The 16,717-nt window shown below is 34.4% G+C and overlaps 1 protein-coding gene across 1 annotated transcript in view; it reads right to left on the bottom strand.

Annotated features, from left to right (window-relative positions):
- Nucleotides 1–3,933: 3,933 nt before the first annotated feature.
- The window catches only part of LOC123558068 (protein inturned-like), a 68,334-nt gene continuing 55,550 nt past the window's right edge, over nt 3,934–16,717 (bottom strand). Inside the window, exons 12-17 of the mRNA XM_053542489.1 lie at nt 15,132–15,244; nt 14,805–14,929; nt 14,039–14,130; nt 12,637–12,826; nt 11,577–11,698; nt 3,934–10,487 (exon numbers count right to left, since the gene is read on the bottom strand). Coding sequence (XP_053398464.1) covers nt 10,385–10,487; nt 11,577–11,698; nt 12,637–12,826; nt 14,039–14,130; nt 14,805–14,929; nt 15,132–15,244 — 745 coding nt within the window. The 3' untranslated portion in view covers nt 3,934–10,384. The remainder of the gene's footprint in view (nt 10,488–11,576; nt 11,699–12,636; nt 12,827–14,038; nt 14,131–14,804; nt 14,930–15,131; nt 15,245–16,717) is intronic.

Below are 16,717 nucleotides of genomic sequence, written 5' to 3'. Positions count from 1 at the left end.
GGCCTTTAGAGAGGTCATAAGGTCTTTCTATTATTTGACCTACTGACCTAGTTTTTGAAGGCACGTGACCCACTTTCGAACTTGACCTAGATATCATCAAGGTGAACATTCTGACCAACTTTCATACAGATCCCATGAAAAATATGGCCTCTAGAGAGGTCACAAGGTTTTTCTATTATTTGACCTACTGACCTAGTTTTTTGATGGCACGTGACCCAGTTTCGAACTTGACCTAGATATCATCAAGCTGAACATTCTGACCAATTTTCATGAAGATCTATGAAATATATGGCCTCTAGAGTGGTCACAAGGTTTTTCTATTTTTAGCCCTACTGACCTAGTTTTTGCCCGCGGGTGACCCAGTTTCGTTCTTGACCTAGATATCATCAAGATGAACATTCTGACTAACTTTCATACAGATCCCATGAAAAATATGGCCTTTAGAGAGGTCACAAGGTTTTTCTATTATTTGACCTACTGACCTAGTTTTTGATGGCATGTGACCCAGTTTCGAACTTGACCTAGATATCATCAAGGTGAACATTCTGACTAATTTTCATGAAGATCTTGTGAAATATTTGGCCTCTAGAGAGGTCACAAGGTTTTCTATTTTTAGACCTACTGACCTAGTTTTTGAAGGAACGTGACCCAGTTTCGAACTTGACCTAGATATCATCAAGATGAACATTCTGACCAATTTTCATGAAGATCTTGTGAAATATATGGCCTCTAGAGAGGTCACAAGGTTTTTCTATTATTTGACCTACTGACCTAGTTTTTGACGGCACGTGACCCACTTTCAAACTTGACCTTGATATCATCAAGATGAACATTCTGACCAATTTTCATGAAGATCTCATGAAATATATGGCCTCTAGAGAGGTCACAAGGTTTTTCTATTTTTAGCCCTACTGACCTAGTTTTTGACCGCAGGTGACCCAGTTTCAAACTTTACCTAGATATCATCAAGATGAACATTCAGACCAACTTTCATACAGATCCAATGAAAAATATGGCCTTTAGAGAGGTCACAAGGTTTTTCTAATATTTGACCTACTGACCTAGTTTTTGAAGGCACATGACCCAGTTTCGAACTTGACCTAGATATCATCAAGGTGAACATTCTGACCAATTTTCATGAAGATCTTGTGAAATATATGGCCTCTAGAGAGGTCACAAGGTTTTTTCTATTTTTAGACCTACTGACCTAGTTTTTGATGGAACGTGACCCAGTTTCGAACTTGACCTAGATATCATCAAGGTGAACATTCTGACCAATTTTCATGAAGATCTTGTGAAATATATGGCCTCTAGAGAGGTCACAAGGATTTTCTATTTTTAGACCTACTGACCTAGTTTTTGATGGCACGTGACCCAGTTTCAAACTTGACCTAGATATCATCAAGATGAACATTCTGACCAACTTTCATAAAGATCCCATGAAAAATGTGACCTCTAGAGTGGTCACAAGCAAAAGTTTACGGACGGACGGACGGACGACGGACACCGCACGATCACAAAAGCTCACCTTGTCACTTTGTGACAGGTGAGCTAATAAGTGCAATTGCATAGCTTAACACATCAGTGTGGTATATCACAAAAAAAAATTTAACAAGAGTTTTCTCGACTACTCAGAAATGTTTACCAAGATATTATTTTTTTTGTGTGAGAAATGTACTTTGTTTTGTGTGTGCGAGTGATAGGGGTGGGGTAATGGGAGGGAAAGGGGGATGTGTTTGAGGGGATACTTTTTTACTGTTTTGTTGGGTTTAACATCACAATGACACAATTATTGGTCATATGGCGACTTTCAGCTTGATATGGTGGAAGAAGACTGAGTACAACAGCTCTCCTTACACTTAGCATAGCTGAGCTGAAACTGGAGTGAAAAGTAAAGAATGTTTTCTAGAATACCTGCAAAACAAGTCAGGGTATCTTAACCAAAGAAATATCCCAACAAGTGACAAAACTGTGTAATATTTGGAATGCTTAAAAGCTTACACAGAATGTAGTTTGACTAACCTGAGAAAATGAAATAAAAAATATTCTTTTGCAATTCGTTCTAATGACTTTTTGTTAACTAGATGAAGGATTAACAAAAGGAATGTTATAACTTTCAATTTTATAAAGGCTATAATCAGTTCCCAAAATAAAATGGAAGGTGTGTTGTGACTAAATCAAAACACAATCTTACAAAAAATGACAGAGATCTGTCACACTTTCTGCTGACAGAAAGAGAAACAAACAAATGGAAAGACCATCAGGCAGTAACATACTTTTTTCTCTAATTCGTGAACAAGCAATTAAAACAAAAAGAAAGTAAAATTCTAATGCCTTAAACAAAATAAATATGATTTTTTTATTATGTGAAAAAGCTGCACCATTCCTGTAACAGGGACTTGGTCATATAAAAATCTGAAAAAAAAAGCTTTTTTCCTAAATTTAATGTACATACAAATGAACAAAAACATTGAGAGGTAGTAGTTTAATTGGTTAAATGGAAGTGTATCAGGTTTTAAGTCACACCAACACAAGGAAAGCCAAATAGTGACTTTCAAGCTTTAAACTACAGACGAGGATCTCATATGCTCATCCAGGCATGATTTCAGAGACAGTTACCTGGATAGAACCCTAGCCCTATTGCCAGCCAGATGACTTCTTCAAGAGCTTGAAACCCCCAGGATTATGCGGCAAGAGACCTTTACCACTTGGCCATAGAGGCCATAGTGCCACATCAGAAATATAAACTGTATTTCTAATACTAAAGCCAACTAGAACTGTCACAGGAGTGACTCATACCCCCACCATACGGTCTTGTCACAGAAGAATGGCAACCATAAGAAATCTTAAAAATACTTAGTCTTTGGAGTACTTCATCCTGGGCTTCCACATATAAGTAATACTAGTATAATACTAGTATAGTAATACTAGTAAATATAAAAAATCTCTAATATTAGAGATACACTGAAAGTGAATACAAAAAAGTGTCTTACCGACACATGTTACCACAGAAAAATGTATTTACTTTTTACATAGGACTTATAATAAAAAAGTTAGAAAAATACCTAAAATATTGAAAATCTAAAAATAGGATTTCTAAAAATAGACTAATTCCTTGAATTAAAGAGGAAGAAACTCAGTACAAAAGTTAAACAAGAGCACCGCCTTGCGGGTGCTGACGCTCATCTGATTTTTTTTGTGTAATAGAAATATTGTCCTACCCATGATTTTCTAAGTCTAAAAAGGGCCATCATTCTTGCAAAAAGCAGAATAGAGTTATGTTTCTTGATGTACAGTGTCCACTTATGATGGTGAAAGACTGTTGCAAGTTTTAAAGCAATAGCTTTGATAGTTTATGAGAAAAGTTGACTTTAACATAATACTCAACCAAGAAAATGATTTTCTAAGTCCAAAAGGGGCAATAATTATTGCAAAAATCAGGATGGAGTTACGCTGCTTGCTGTACAGGGTCAACTTATGATGGTGAACAAGTGTTGCAAGTTTCAAAGCAATAGCTTTGATAGTTTAAGAGAAAAAGTTGACCTAAACATAAAACTTAACCAAGAAATCTGATATTTTCTAAGTCCAAAAGGGGCCATAAATCTTGCAAAAAGCAGGATGGAGTTATGTTTCTTGCTGTACAGGGTCAACTTATGATGGTGAACAAGTGTTGCAAGTTTTAAAGCAATAGCTTTGATAGTTTAGGATAAAAGCTGACCTAAACATAAAACTTAACCAAGAAAACTGATTTTCTAAGTCCAAAAGGGGCAATAAATCTTGCAAAAAGCAAGATGGAGTTATGTTTCTTGCTGTACAGGTCAGCTTATGATGGTGAACAAGTATTCCAAGTTTCAAAGCAATAGCTTTGACAGTTTGGGAGAAAAGTTGACCTAAACATAAAACTTAACCAAGAAATCTGATTATTTTCTAAGTACAAAAGGGGCCATAAATCTTGCAAAAGCAAGATGGAGTTATGTTTCTTGCTATACAGGGTCAGCTTATGATGGTGAACAAGTATTCCAAGTTTCAAAGCAATAGCTTTGATAGTTTAGGAGAAAAGCTGACCTAAACATAAAACTTAACCAGGCAACGCCGACGCAGACGCCGACGCCGACACCGACGCCGACGCCGACAACCGCTCAAGTGATGACAATAACTCATCATTTTTTTTCAAAAAATCAGATGAGCTAAAAAAGGTTACTTCCCTTTGGCTCTAAGCCAATCAGAATGAGATATAGTGAAAATACATCAAAATTAACCTTAAATTCTAGGTAAAAGGGGACACAATTCAAGAAAAATTAGTGTCAGAGTTATGCACCTTGTGTCACATGATGTGGGTGATGAGGTGGAACATCTATTTTAAGTCTGAATCATTTCCATTCAGTAGTAACTGAGATATAGTGAAAATACATCAAAATTAACCTTAAATTCTAAGTAAAAAGGGGCATAATTCATGAAAAATTGGTGTCAGAGTTATGCACCTTGTGTCACATGATGTGGGTGATGAGGTGGAACATCTATTTTAAGTTTGAATCAAATCCATTTTGTAACAACTGAGATATAGTGAAAATACATCAAAATCAACCTTAAATTTAAAGTAAAAGGGGACATAATTCATAAAAAAATTATGTCAGAGTTAAGCACCTTATGTCACATGATCTGGGTGATGAGGTGGAACAACTATTTTAAGTTTGAATCGAATCCATTTAGTAATAACTCAGATATAGTGAAAATACAACAAAATTAACCTTAAATTCTAAGTAAAAGGGGACATAATTCATGAAAACTTAGTGTCAGAGTTATGCACCTTGTGTCACATGATGTGGGTGATAAGGTGGAACATGTATTTTAAGTTTGAATCAAATCCATTTGGTAATAACTGAGATAATAGATTTCGGGACGCGACGGGACGGGACGGGACGCGACGCGACAAAACTGACTCCTATATACCCCCCTCAAACATGTTTGGTGGGGGTATAATTACTGAAGTCAATTTAAAATTTTCCACTGAATTTTATAAGAATACAAATTTTATTATATAACAAGACTTAGTATGTTATTATAAAGATTACCAGTATGATGACCGCTGGTACTGACAATCTGTCTCTATACTGTATTTTTAACTATGTATGGCCCTTGTAATCAAACAACAAAACAAATTATATCTGAAAATCTTTTTTTCAAAAAAAAAGCAATTTTTGTAATATATCTATGTCCCCTATTTTCAACATCTTTAAATAATATAGAAAAATGGCATATGCTCAAGTCAACTGAGGTAATATAATTGACAAAATTATATAAATATTGAAAAACACAAAAAAATAACAATAAAAAAAAGAATGTTAGAACAACACTACAAATTATTAGACGATTAAAGCTCTAAAAAAAGTTTGGCACCATGGTTATACAAAATAATAAACCTACTCATACAAAAACTATATACAGCACTAATCAGTTATCACAATCTAAACATATAATTTAGTACAGTTTCTACATATGCAGACCAGCTATTCCGCAAATTGAGTCATTTATAGCAATATCACAAAACATATCTTAAATTTGTGTCAACATTTTAGTGCAATAGGGACTAATCGTATATGACTTTATACAAAGGACAAAGAAGTGCATTAATATTAACTTGGTGAAGTTTATAGTTGGCCTTATTAGGTACTGGCAATATAATATACAACAAGAGCACCGCCTTGCAGGTGCTGACGCTCATCTGATTTTTTTTTTGTATAATAGAACAAGAGCTGTCCATAAGACAGCCAAGCTCGACTATTCGAAATATTGTCCCAGAAGCAGGAAAATATTACCCAAAAAGGTTAAAAATCAAAAAAGTTTTAAGTTCAAAAGGGGACATAATTTGACCAAAATGCATATCAGAGTTATGGGACTTGCTGCTATCAACTAGTTTTAAAACCCCGAAGGCACGTGAAGTTTTAATTCAATATCTGCATTCGTTTTGGAGATAGTAACTTGCATGTAAAACTTTAACCAGAATTTTCTAAGTCCTAAATAGGGCATATTTTGCCCAAAATACATGTCAGAGTTATGGGACTTGACCCAGTGAGGTTGGTAATTGATCTAAAAAAAGAAAAAATAAGTTTAAAATCTATATGCCTTTTAGTAATAGCTGTATGTTCTTGCACGCAAAACTTTAACCAGGATTTTCTAAGTCCAAAAGGGGGAATAATTTGCTCAAAATACATGTCAGATTTATGGGACTTGACCCAGTGAGGATGGTAATTGATCTAGAAAAAGAAAAAATAAGTTTCAAATCTATATGCTTTTTAGTAATAGCTGTATGTACTTGCATGCAAAACTTTAACCAGAATTTTCTAAGTCCAAAAGGGGAATAATTTGGCCAAAATGAAGGGCAGAGTTATGGGACTTGGTGCTATCAACTAGTTTTATAACCCCGAAGACACATGTTAAGTTTCAGTTCAATATCTGCATTAGTTTTGGAGATAGTAACTTGCATGTAAACATTTAACCAGAATTTTCTAAGTCCAAAAGGGGGCATAATTTGCTCAAAATACATGTCAGAGTTATGGGACTTGACCCAGTGAGGATGGTAATTGATCTAGAAAAAGAAAAAGTAAGTTTCAAATCTATATGCCTTTTAGAAATAGCTGAATGTACTTGCACGCAAAACTTTAACCAGAATTTTCTAAGTCCAAAAGGGGGCATAATTTGGCCAAAATGAAGGTCAGAGTGATTGGACTTGCTGCTATCAACTAGTTTTATAACCCCAAAGACACATGTGAAGTTTCAATTCAATATCTGCATTAGTTTTGGAGATAGTAACTCGCATGTAAAACTTCAACCAGAATTTTCTAAGTCCAAAAGAGGGCATAATTTGCTCAAAACACATGTCAGAGTTATGGGACTTGACCCAGTGAGGTTGGTAATTGACCTAGATTAAGAAAAAATAAGTTTCAAAGCTATATGCCTTTAACTGATGGCCATATGTACTTGCATGCAAAAACTTAACCAAGGTGTAACGCCGATGCCAGGGTGAGTAGAATAGCTAGACTATTCGAAGAATAGTCAAGCTAAAAATTGTCCTACCCATGATTTTCTAAGTCCAAAAAGGGCCATAACTCTTGCAAAAAGCAGGATGGAGTTATGTTTCTTGATGTACAGAGTCAGCTTATGATGGTGAAAAACTGTTGCAAGTTTCAAAGCAATAGCTTGAATAGTTTAGGAGAAAAGCTGATCTAAACATAAAACTTAACCAAGAAATCTGATATTTTCTAAGTCCAAAAGGGGCCATAATTCTTGCAAAAAGCAGGACAGAGTTATGTTTCTTGCTGTACAGGGTCAGCTATTGATGGTGAACAAGTGTTGCAAGTTTCAAAGCAATAGCTTTGATTGTTTAGGAGAAAAGCTGACCTAAACATAAAACTTAACCAGGCAACGCCGACGCCGACACCGATCAAGTGATGACAATAACTCATCATTTTTTTTCAAAAAATCAGATGAGCTAACAATCATATACCGTTTTATCTTATACAATGACTCTGAATGAGTACAATGTAGCTATTTGAACAAAAGTATAAATTAAATTTTGTCGTGTAAATTGCAGCCTCTTGTATTTACTAATCTTGGGTTCAAGTCAATTAATTACACTCAGTTCAAACACTTGTATTCCAAAACATTTTGGCATTAAAAGTTTAATTAGACCAATATGTAACTTTTGGCATCATACAATGATTCCAAAGGTTACATATATTAACAAGACTAATATGTAGCTTTTGGCATTGAACTAAACTTCAAAGGTTACATGATTTCATATGACTATTTTGTAACTTTTGCCATTAAACTAATATTCCAAAAGTAACATGTATTTACAAGACTAAATTGTTTAGCTGTTGCCTTTCATAACTTTGGAAAAAATGACAAAAGTCCAGAAATTTCAGAAACAGAAAACAATTACTACTACTAAAAGGCACCTAAGATGGCACTTCTGTGGTAACAACATTATGATGAAAAATAGAATAATTATAAATGATATAAACATTTAAATATGACATATTTCATTCTATTTATGTCAATATGGTAGATATTATGTAAATAAAATGGACGGTATGACATGATGAGTATGATATCTAAAGTATTCTATAAAAAGTGATATGTTCTCTAACTCTACCTCTGATATTGTTACATAGCAACAAGAACTTCAGTCTCAACAAATGACAAAACAATACATAGCTAGTGCAGATACAACCAGTTGAAATTCACTAGAAGCATTGAATGTATCTAACAGGTGCTTGTTACTATAGCAACTATTACTAAATAACATAGAAAAAAAGACATTTACTGATCTTACTGCATTTGCTATATACATGTTATACTTATATAAACTGACAAATACCTGTCTAGAAACATGTATATTAAGCTTACTTTGTGAGTGATAAATTCAAAACTGAAGTTTCTATCAACAGAGCATCAACAAATCTTAAAGTAGAATATAGGTACATTTGTATTTTGTACAAATCTAACTATTTAAAAGCATACTGTGCTGAAACTTTCATGTATGACCATCAAATATAGCATCTCTTGGAACAATATTGTTGAAACTTTTCATATTATAACATCCTTTGACAATGTTATGGGTACATTTTATGGAAACATTTTAGAGCATTTTCAAAGGAAAGGACAATGACCTGTGATTTTATGCATGTTTGACCAATCAAGCTTTGAAAAAACATGACTGTCATACTTGGAATATTTCTGTTATATTTTCATAGTTACCCATACAACCAAATTATGATATGCAACTTTGAACTCCTGAATCTATACATTCTGGATTGATAAAAAATAAAGACTTCTGACTAGATAAAGACAGAAAGGAGTGTGCAAAATCTGATCAAATTTCTAATATTGTCAAATTGTATAGTATGCTTGGGAGATATCACTTCTCAAAATGCAGATATTATATAACTGGTATTCATTTTTTGTGTGTATTTGACAGCTGAACTACACTCAACAAAACAAGCAATTTATTTAAACCAAAACTGTAATAGAATTATGTCAAATACTATCAAAAATAAAATACATCACAACTTAATTCAGTTCAGAAATGGTGATTTTTTATGGCTTAATACAACTATAGGTTTAGTAATTACAGTAAACATGAAATCACAGCAGGGTGTAATTCACACAAGTTTCATTTGTAATTGATTAAAGTCGTGTGAAAATTTTTTAGGAAAGCAAACAAGGTTTTTATATCACTGTCTGTCAAGTGAATCTTGTAATTTGATATTACATGTAAATTAAAAACTTCAAAATGTGGCTGAATATAAATCCTATAACATAGAGGACAACATTAAGAAGAGTGTAAGAGGTGAAGGTTTCATCTGTATTCTATTCAGACTCTATTAAGCTGTCATTTCATTTAACATAATACTAACTTCTCTACTATTCATACACCTGTCTTATCAAATAGAATATGAAAGCATCAACTATAATCTCTTGTTGGATGATGAAAGCGGCAAGACATGGCTACATACAGAGTCTAGACTGGTTGTCAAGTCACTGCATGGTTACATATAGCTGTACATTGTAGTTTTTAGATGTCTGTACACTCAGCACATATCTCTCTAAAACTAGTACATTGTTTTCTCTACAGGACACACTTATGTATCATATTGTAGTATCTATCATTAATTTATAAATTTTTTATTTATTGTAGCATAATGACAAAAGAAGTAGTAAGAATTCAAGAATACAACAATTTAAAAAAAATTCTGCACATAACTTGGAAAGGTCATAAACTACCACACATCTGAATCTGATTTCAGCAACTGCTTTGCTGCATTACAGAATCATAAACTAACATTCCCTGTAAAACCCTCAAATCATTTCAACCTGTCAACTTCACCACGAAATTTACAAGTTCTTCATTTCTGAAACATGAGTAAGTATTTCTTCCTTTAGCTGCTCTTACATATATTTAGCTTCAGCATGGAATTTACAGTTAACATACCATTATATTAAGACGGAACCTTTCAACAGGATTTTTTTTTTATAACTTTGATGATGTAAAGTATAGTGATATGATTTTACAACACTGAATGCATTTGCAGATTGTTCTGATACTTCTGTCTCCACAACATCCAGGTTAATAGGTGTCCCTCATGCTTGACAACTGTTCTCAGGATTCTGTTCCTTCAACCTTCAACTAAGTTCTAGCATTTCTTAATTTCCAACTTTAGAATGCAAACTTATATTTGTAGAAGAGAAGTATGTTGAGCTACCCCTATTCCATACATTCCTTCCTGGCTTCAAAATCTTAAATGCTACCAGCAAGGTGCAAGACTAGTTGTATCACTTCCTATTGAGCACCAGCCCTTGAAAACAAACTAGAAATTTGCCTTCAAGTCAATCCAAAGTTGTATGTGAAAGCAAGTTCTAACAAACACTGTGGAGCACCATCTTCTAAACACACAAACATTTCATGTCCATCAGGAAATCTCCGTCTGAAATATTAAAATTAGGATTTCTGATGTCATGTAATGAAACACTTACAGAATGTCTTGACAGTCAACAATATACACTTAGTTTATACTAATTTATTTTAGCTCAATTTTGATGCAAACTTCAAGCTTATTCAAACCACTCTCGAGTCTGCTTCCTGGAAAAGCCAGTACTGGTGTCATTTGAGAAGGCATGGTCTTCACTCCAGTGGGTTCGAACCCACAATCCCCGGGAGTTGAGCAGCCAACACCTAAACCATTGGACCACCGTCTCACTTAATTGTGTATATTTATTTGATGGTTTACTGGTCAAAACTTTTAAACTTCTAACCAACAAGCCATTCAGTATGTGTTTTAATGCATGGCATCAGAAATAAATTTTGTGTATTTTTGTCCCAAACATTTTTACTTTTATAACACAGCAAACTTGTGTTGAACTATTAACAAATAAATACTACAAACTATGGACCAGCAACTTATATCAGGAGTCATGTAATAATCAAAACTTATTGCCCTCAACTTTTCATATCTTTTGACTATTTGCCACCGGCTGGCTAGCCACAGAAGTGTATACTGTTAGCCAGGTCGCAAGATAGAGGTTGGTCAATAATCCATAAAATGCATTGCGTTCCAACAAGTTTCATTTTGGTGAAAAAAAAGAAAAACAAGCAACTTTTTTTCTCATCTTGCAGATCATGCACTATTTGCATCAAGTGGTGAAACTATATTGAAGATAATATTTCTGCAAATACAATTCAACCCGTCTATTTGAAACACCCATCAGAAATGAAGTGTTTACTGTTAACAGGACAGTGGTCTCTCATTATAGGCAAAACACTGTACTGTTTGTTGGTGGAAAGAAAGGGAAAATGTTTACTTCTTTTGTACAGCTGTGGCAAATATCAGGAGGGGATCAGCTATACAGTTCTGACAGTATAATAGGCCTGTGATTTGGTGAAAAATCAAAAGTCTGAAAATCTATTTTTTAAAGCCTGAAATATATCCTTTTCCACTAGAGTTATGTAAAAAAAAATCCTGGTAATCAAAAACATGAAATCAGTGTAGAGGGTATTTGTTCTACAATAAACTTACCCTATTACCCAGTACCTGATGAGTGGAGGTTGTTTTTTAAGATCTGTTGACAGACCAATCTGACAGGTAAACATCACACCTTCCTCTAAACTACACACTGCAAACTTATCTTCTCTTTTTACCTAGGAAAATACAAAGGTTGTAATACAAATAGAAATAATAAAACAAGAAGATTTTTATCAAACAGAACTAATTTTTCAAGATAATGTAAAGTATGATAATCCACAAAATTTTACATGAAAATTGTTCATTTATAATTGACAGTTTAAGCAAAATTACAGCCGTCTGGTCAAAATGTTGACATTTCAATCTTGTCATACAAGAATCAGTTTAATATGTCTTCAGGCTTTGCTTCTGAACTTCAACTTCCTCATATATTGCTTCAGCAGTTTTAAAACAGTTTTAACACTCTTCCTTTCTATAAGAAAGACCTAAGACCAGCAGCCCTCTGTAAGCCAGATGAATGACTCTGTTAAAAGACCATAATGGCTTTGTTTAAAATGTGGCTGCCACAGTTGTTTTTGTTACAAGCATAAAATATACTAGTTGCTTGTTAAAACCAATTTTGAAGAATTGTTTTCTTAACATCTGTCATATGTCTTATTATTATGTTAACCCTTACCCTGCTAAATTTTTATAATGAACTTGTCCATCTTTCAACCTGGACAGGTATCGTTAACTGTTAAAACGGACGCTTACCAAAAGAATACTGACTGAATGGCGAACAGTGTAGATCATGATCTACACTGGTCGCAAAGGCAGAATAAGTCATGTCCAACATGCTACGTGTTAACTGAAATTTTTTACCTCAATACATTGCTCTGACTGTAAATTTATGTGCAATATTGAAACTTGTGCTTTTCTTGCATACTCTCTATTAAGAGGGCTGCTTTAACTGTTTTTAACTAAAACTGAAAAAAACCTCTTGGAAATTTAGATGGAAGAACTCTACTTACAGCAGATTCTGTTACCACAGGAGCGAGGAGCCATGATTCAAAGTTGGCTACCATAACTACTCAGTCATGGAGACCCTCCCACCCATAGATATTAAGATACTCACCCTTTTCTTTACACACTTTTCAAAGGAATCATGTATTCTCAAACATGCACCATAGAAGTTAAACAGCAAGTGTTGATGTGTTGAACCTTGTGTTGAAGCAAGATCAAAAGGTGTTGGACTTAAGTATATGCCCTCAAACTTGTCAAAGTTCACATAGTGAAACAGCTGGTTGTTCAAGCCTTTTGTAAATCTATAAAACAAAAGTTATAATCAGAGACTGTACTGAACTGATATATGTTTTTAACAGAGAAATAACGTACCAACTCAAAACTGTTACAGATCAGAAAATATATTTCAAGTTTTGATGTGTTAGCCTTGAAACGTAAGAATCACATTTGAAATGTAAAGACTAGAAACACAAAAGCATTACAGTAAATATTGTCTGTAAAAATAAATGTCTAAACATGCAATGTTTACCATTATATTCAAACGGAATCAGATATTCAATTTCTTGGATGCAATTAAAAACCTCTTCAAAAGAAACTGTTAGTTTTGAAACATAAAACTCATTCAAATTGAAATCATATAAACATGGGATAACACTCACATTCAATCCCTTGGTAGCCCAATGACATACCTACTTACTGTCTAAGACACAATCCGACCTATTTACTCACTGTTTGAAACAATCAACCATTCCATTAGTTGGTAGTCTACTGACCTATCAGCCATTCCATAGCCTTATGACCTACCTACCAACCGTTTCGGACAATCAGCCATTCTATCGCTTGGTAGCCTTATGACCTACCTACCTACTGTTTAGGACAATCAGCCATTCGATCGCTTGGTAGCCTTATGACCTACCTACCTACTGTTTAGGACAATCAGCCATTCAATCGCTTGGTAGCCTTATGACTTACCTACCGTTTAGGACAATCAGCCATTCAATCGCTTGGTAGCCTTATGACCTACCTACCTACTGTTTAGGACAATCAGCCATTCCATCGCTTGGTAGCCTTATGACCTACCTACCTACTGTCTAGGACAATCAGCCATTCCATCGCATGGTATACTTACTGTTAAGGACAATCAGCCATTCCATTGCTTGGTAGCCTTATGACCTACCTACCTTCTGTTTAGGACAATCAGCCATTCCATCGCTTGGTATACCTACTGTTAAGGACAATCAGCCATTCTATCGCTTGGTAGCCTTATGACTTACCTACTGTTTAGGACAATCAGCCATTCAATCGCTTGGTAGCCTTATGACCTACCTATCTACTGTTTAGGACAATCAGCCATTCCATTGCTTGGTAGCCTTATGACCTACCTACCTACTGTTTTAAAACTTTAGGACAATCAGCCATTCCATCGCTTGGTAGCTGACACAATCAGCCAAGCAATAAATGAGATACAACTTATGACAACAGCCCATTGATGTAGGGAGTACATATATACATACTTGATGTCGCAAGCTTTACTACCATCTCTGCTGAAACTTCTGTTCAATGTTTCCACATCATACATAGATCCTTTCTTACTTCCTGACTTAATCTGCAATTACAGAAATATAAAGAACACATTTATTTATGAATTGGTATCTATTTAGTACAATACATGTAACACAATTAAACTAGAAAATGGACATTAGATGAGTTTATTAGGTTTCAGGAGTTTGTTTTTGCAAAACTTCTATTAGCTACCTGATTGGTCAACACATTTTTAAACCAAATAAAACGGTTCATATTTCTTTTCATGCAGTTTTCTATTTTAAGGACATCAAACTTCCTTACAAATTGAGTATTCAAGTGAGAATTCTTAAATAAATTTAGCTACTGAAGACAGGGCCAATACAATGCATTCATTTTATTATCATTACCAGTTTAACCTCAGAGGTATGCATTCACCAACATATAAATGGCATTAATTACTAAAGACTCTAAATAAAATGCCCTGCAAATGATATCAATTACAGCTAACCCTGTATTCAGCAGGCAGACAAGGAAGTTACAAAATGTGTTTGCTCAAGGCAGGTGGCTGCTTAAGTCGGGTAGAAATTAGAACAAATGTCAGTTCCACAACTTTGCTGACATTATGCTTAACGTGAGCAGCTGTTTAATACAGGTGACCTCTACAACACGTTTAACTGTATTACAAATGCCTCTTCGTCTGTTTACTTAGAGACCTGTGGCATTAATATTTTCCCTTACTGACATAAACCATAATACCTTATTTATACTTGTGCTGCTCCCGCTGGAATCATTAGATCCATACGAGAGTTTGCTACCTTGTCTCTTCATTACAGCTGGTCCATTAGGAGACTGGAATGATAGTCTCTCCCCATCGTCTGTACCTAAATCATAATACCTTGTAAATCTAGGTTGTTTGTACATTAATTCTGTCAACAGCCATTTCACTAAAACAACTGCCATTTCAGTAAAACTGTAAAATTGTTTTGTTTTGTCTGTTTTACTTTATTCATGCTTTAAGAAAGCCATACACTGCAGCTAAGAAGCATTTTTGGTGAAAAGAATAAAAATAAAATATGAACATACCGTGTCTTGGAGATGGTGTAGATTTAAGTGGAGAGATAATATCATTGTTTAACCCAGAGGCTTTTTCTGCATCTATACACTTTAAACTGGGGCCTGACTGTTCTGAGAAAAGTCTGCAATTAAAGAAAGAAATGTATTACAGAAATACTAATTACAATGACAAGAAGAGTGCAAAACTCACAACACATTCTCAACACAGCAAAGAACTTTTGTTTTTAAAACACTACTTACTGCACAGAAAAGTTGTAAATTTCTCTGATATTTTACTAATTAATACTCTGGTAACTGAGCAGACACTGTCAATTTTCATAATTAATAACTCTGAAGATACTGATCAAATCCTGGCCCAGGTTTTAAATGATATTAAATTTTTTGTATACATTTGTAAATTGGGTAAATTTCCAAGAAAAATACTTTTAGTTATTGTGTGGACCCTGTGGTTACAATTTTCAGTTTTGAGTAATTAAAGGCTCATGACTCCCTAGTGACTCAGACTATCCAGCTGTTTATGGATCCTGGCATTGATATTTTGCCTATAAACATGTCTGATAAACATTACATACGAACTATACAAGTTAGAGAGAGGACACTGTCAATTTTTGCTATTGTTAATAATTCAAGAGGCACAACACTACAGTTATAACTCTAGAGCCACTGCAATTATCCATATGTACATATAAACTGCTTTATCTACAAGACAAATTATGATATGTACTGAATATATTGGGAAGAGCACATGACAAACTATTTATCATCATGTCACGACAGTCTTGGCGTTCCATAAACTTACATCAGCTTATTATCTGTCTGATTAAAAAAAATAAGCATTCCAAACCTTTCATTGCAACGTAACTCTGTATCACTCTACATTTTGGTGCAGTTTAACTCTGTACCTGTATCACTCCACCTTTCGCTGTTACTCTATATCTGTATCAACCTACCTTTCTCTGCACTGTAATTTCATATCTGTATTTCTCTACCTTCCATTGCACTGTACCTCTATATCTGTATTACCCTACCTTTCATTAAACTGTAACTCTATCTCTGTATTACCCTAACTTACATTGCACTGTAACTCTATGTCTGTATTACTCTACCTTTCATTAAACTGTAACTCTATCTCTGTATTACGTACCTTTCATTAAACTGTAACTCTATCTCTGTATTACCCTACCTTTCATTGCACTGTACCTCTATATCTGTATTACCCTACCTTTCATTAAACTGTAACTCTATGTCTGTATTACATACCTTTCATAGCACTGTACCCCTATATCTGTATTACCCTACCTTTCATTGCACTGTAACTCTATGTCTGCATTACCCTACCTTTCACTTCACTGTTCCTGTATATCTGTATTACCCTACCTTTCAATGCACTGTAACTCTTATCTGTATTACCCTACCTTTCATTAAACTGTAACTCTATCTCTGTATTACATACCTTTCATTAAACTGTAACTCTATCTCTATATTACCCTACCTTTCATTGCACTGTACCTCTATATCTGTATTACCCTACCTTTCATTAAACTGTAACTCTATCTCTGTATTACGTACCTTTCATAGCACTGTACCCCTATATC

The sequence above is a fragment of the Mercenaria mercenaria genome, chromosome 5 (genome assembly GCF_021730395.1).
Source record: "Mercenaria mercenaria strain notata chromosome 5, MADL_Memer_1, whole genome shotgun sequence".
Taxonomy (NCBI): Eukaryota; Metazoa; Mollusca; class Bivalvia; order Venerida; family Veneridae; genus Mercenaria; species Mercenaria mercenaria.
The sequence above is the reverse complement of the archived record's forward strand: the minus strand, read 5'-3'. Positions and strand labels throughout refer to the sequence as shown.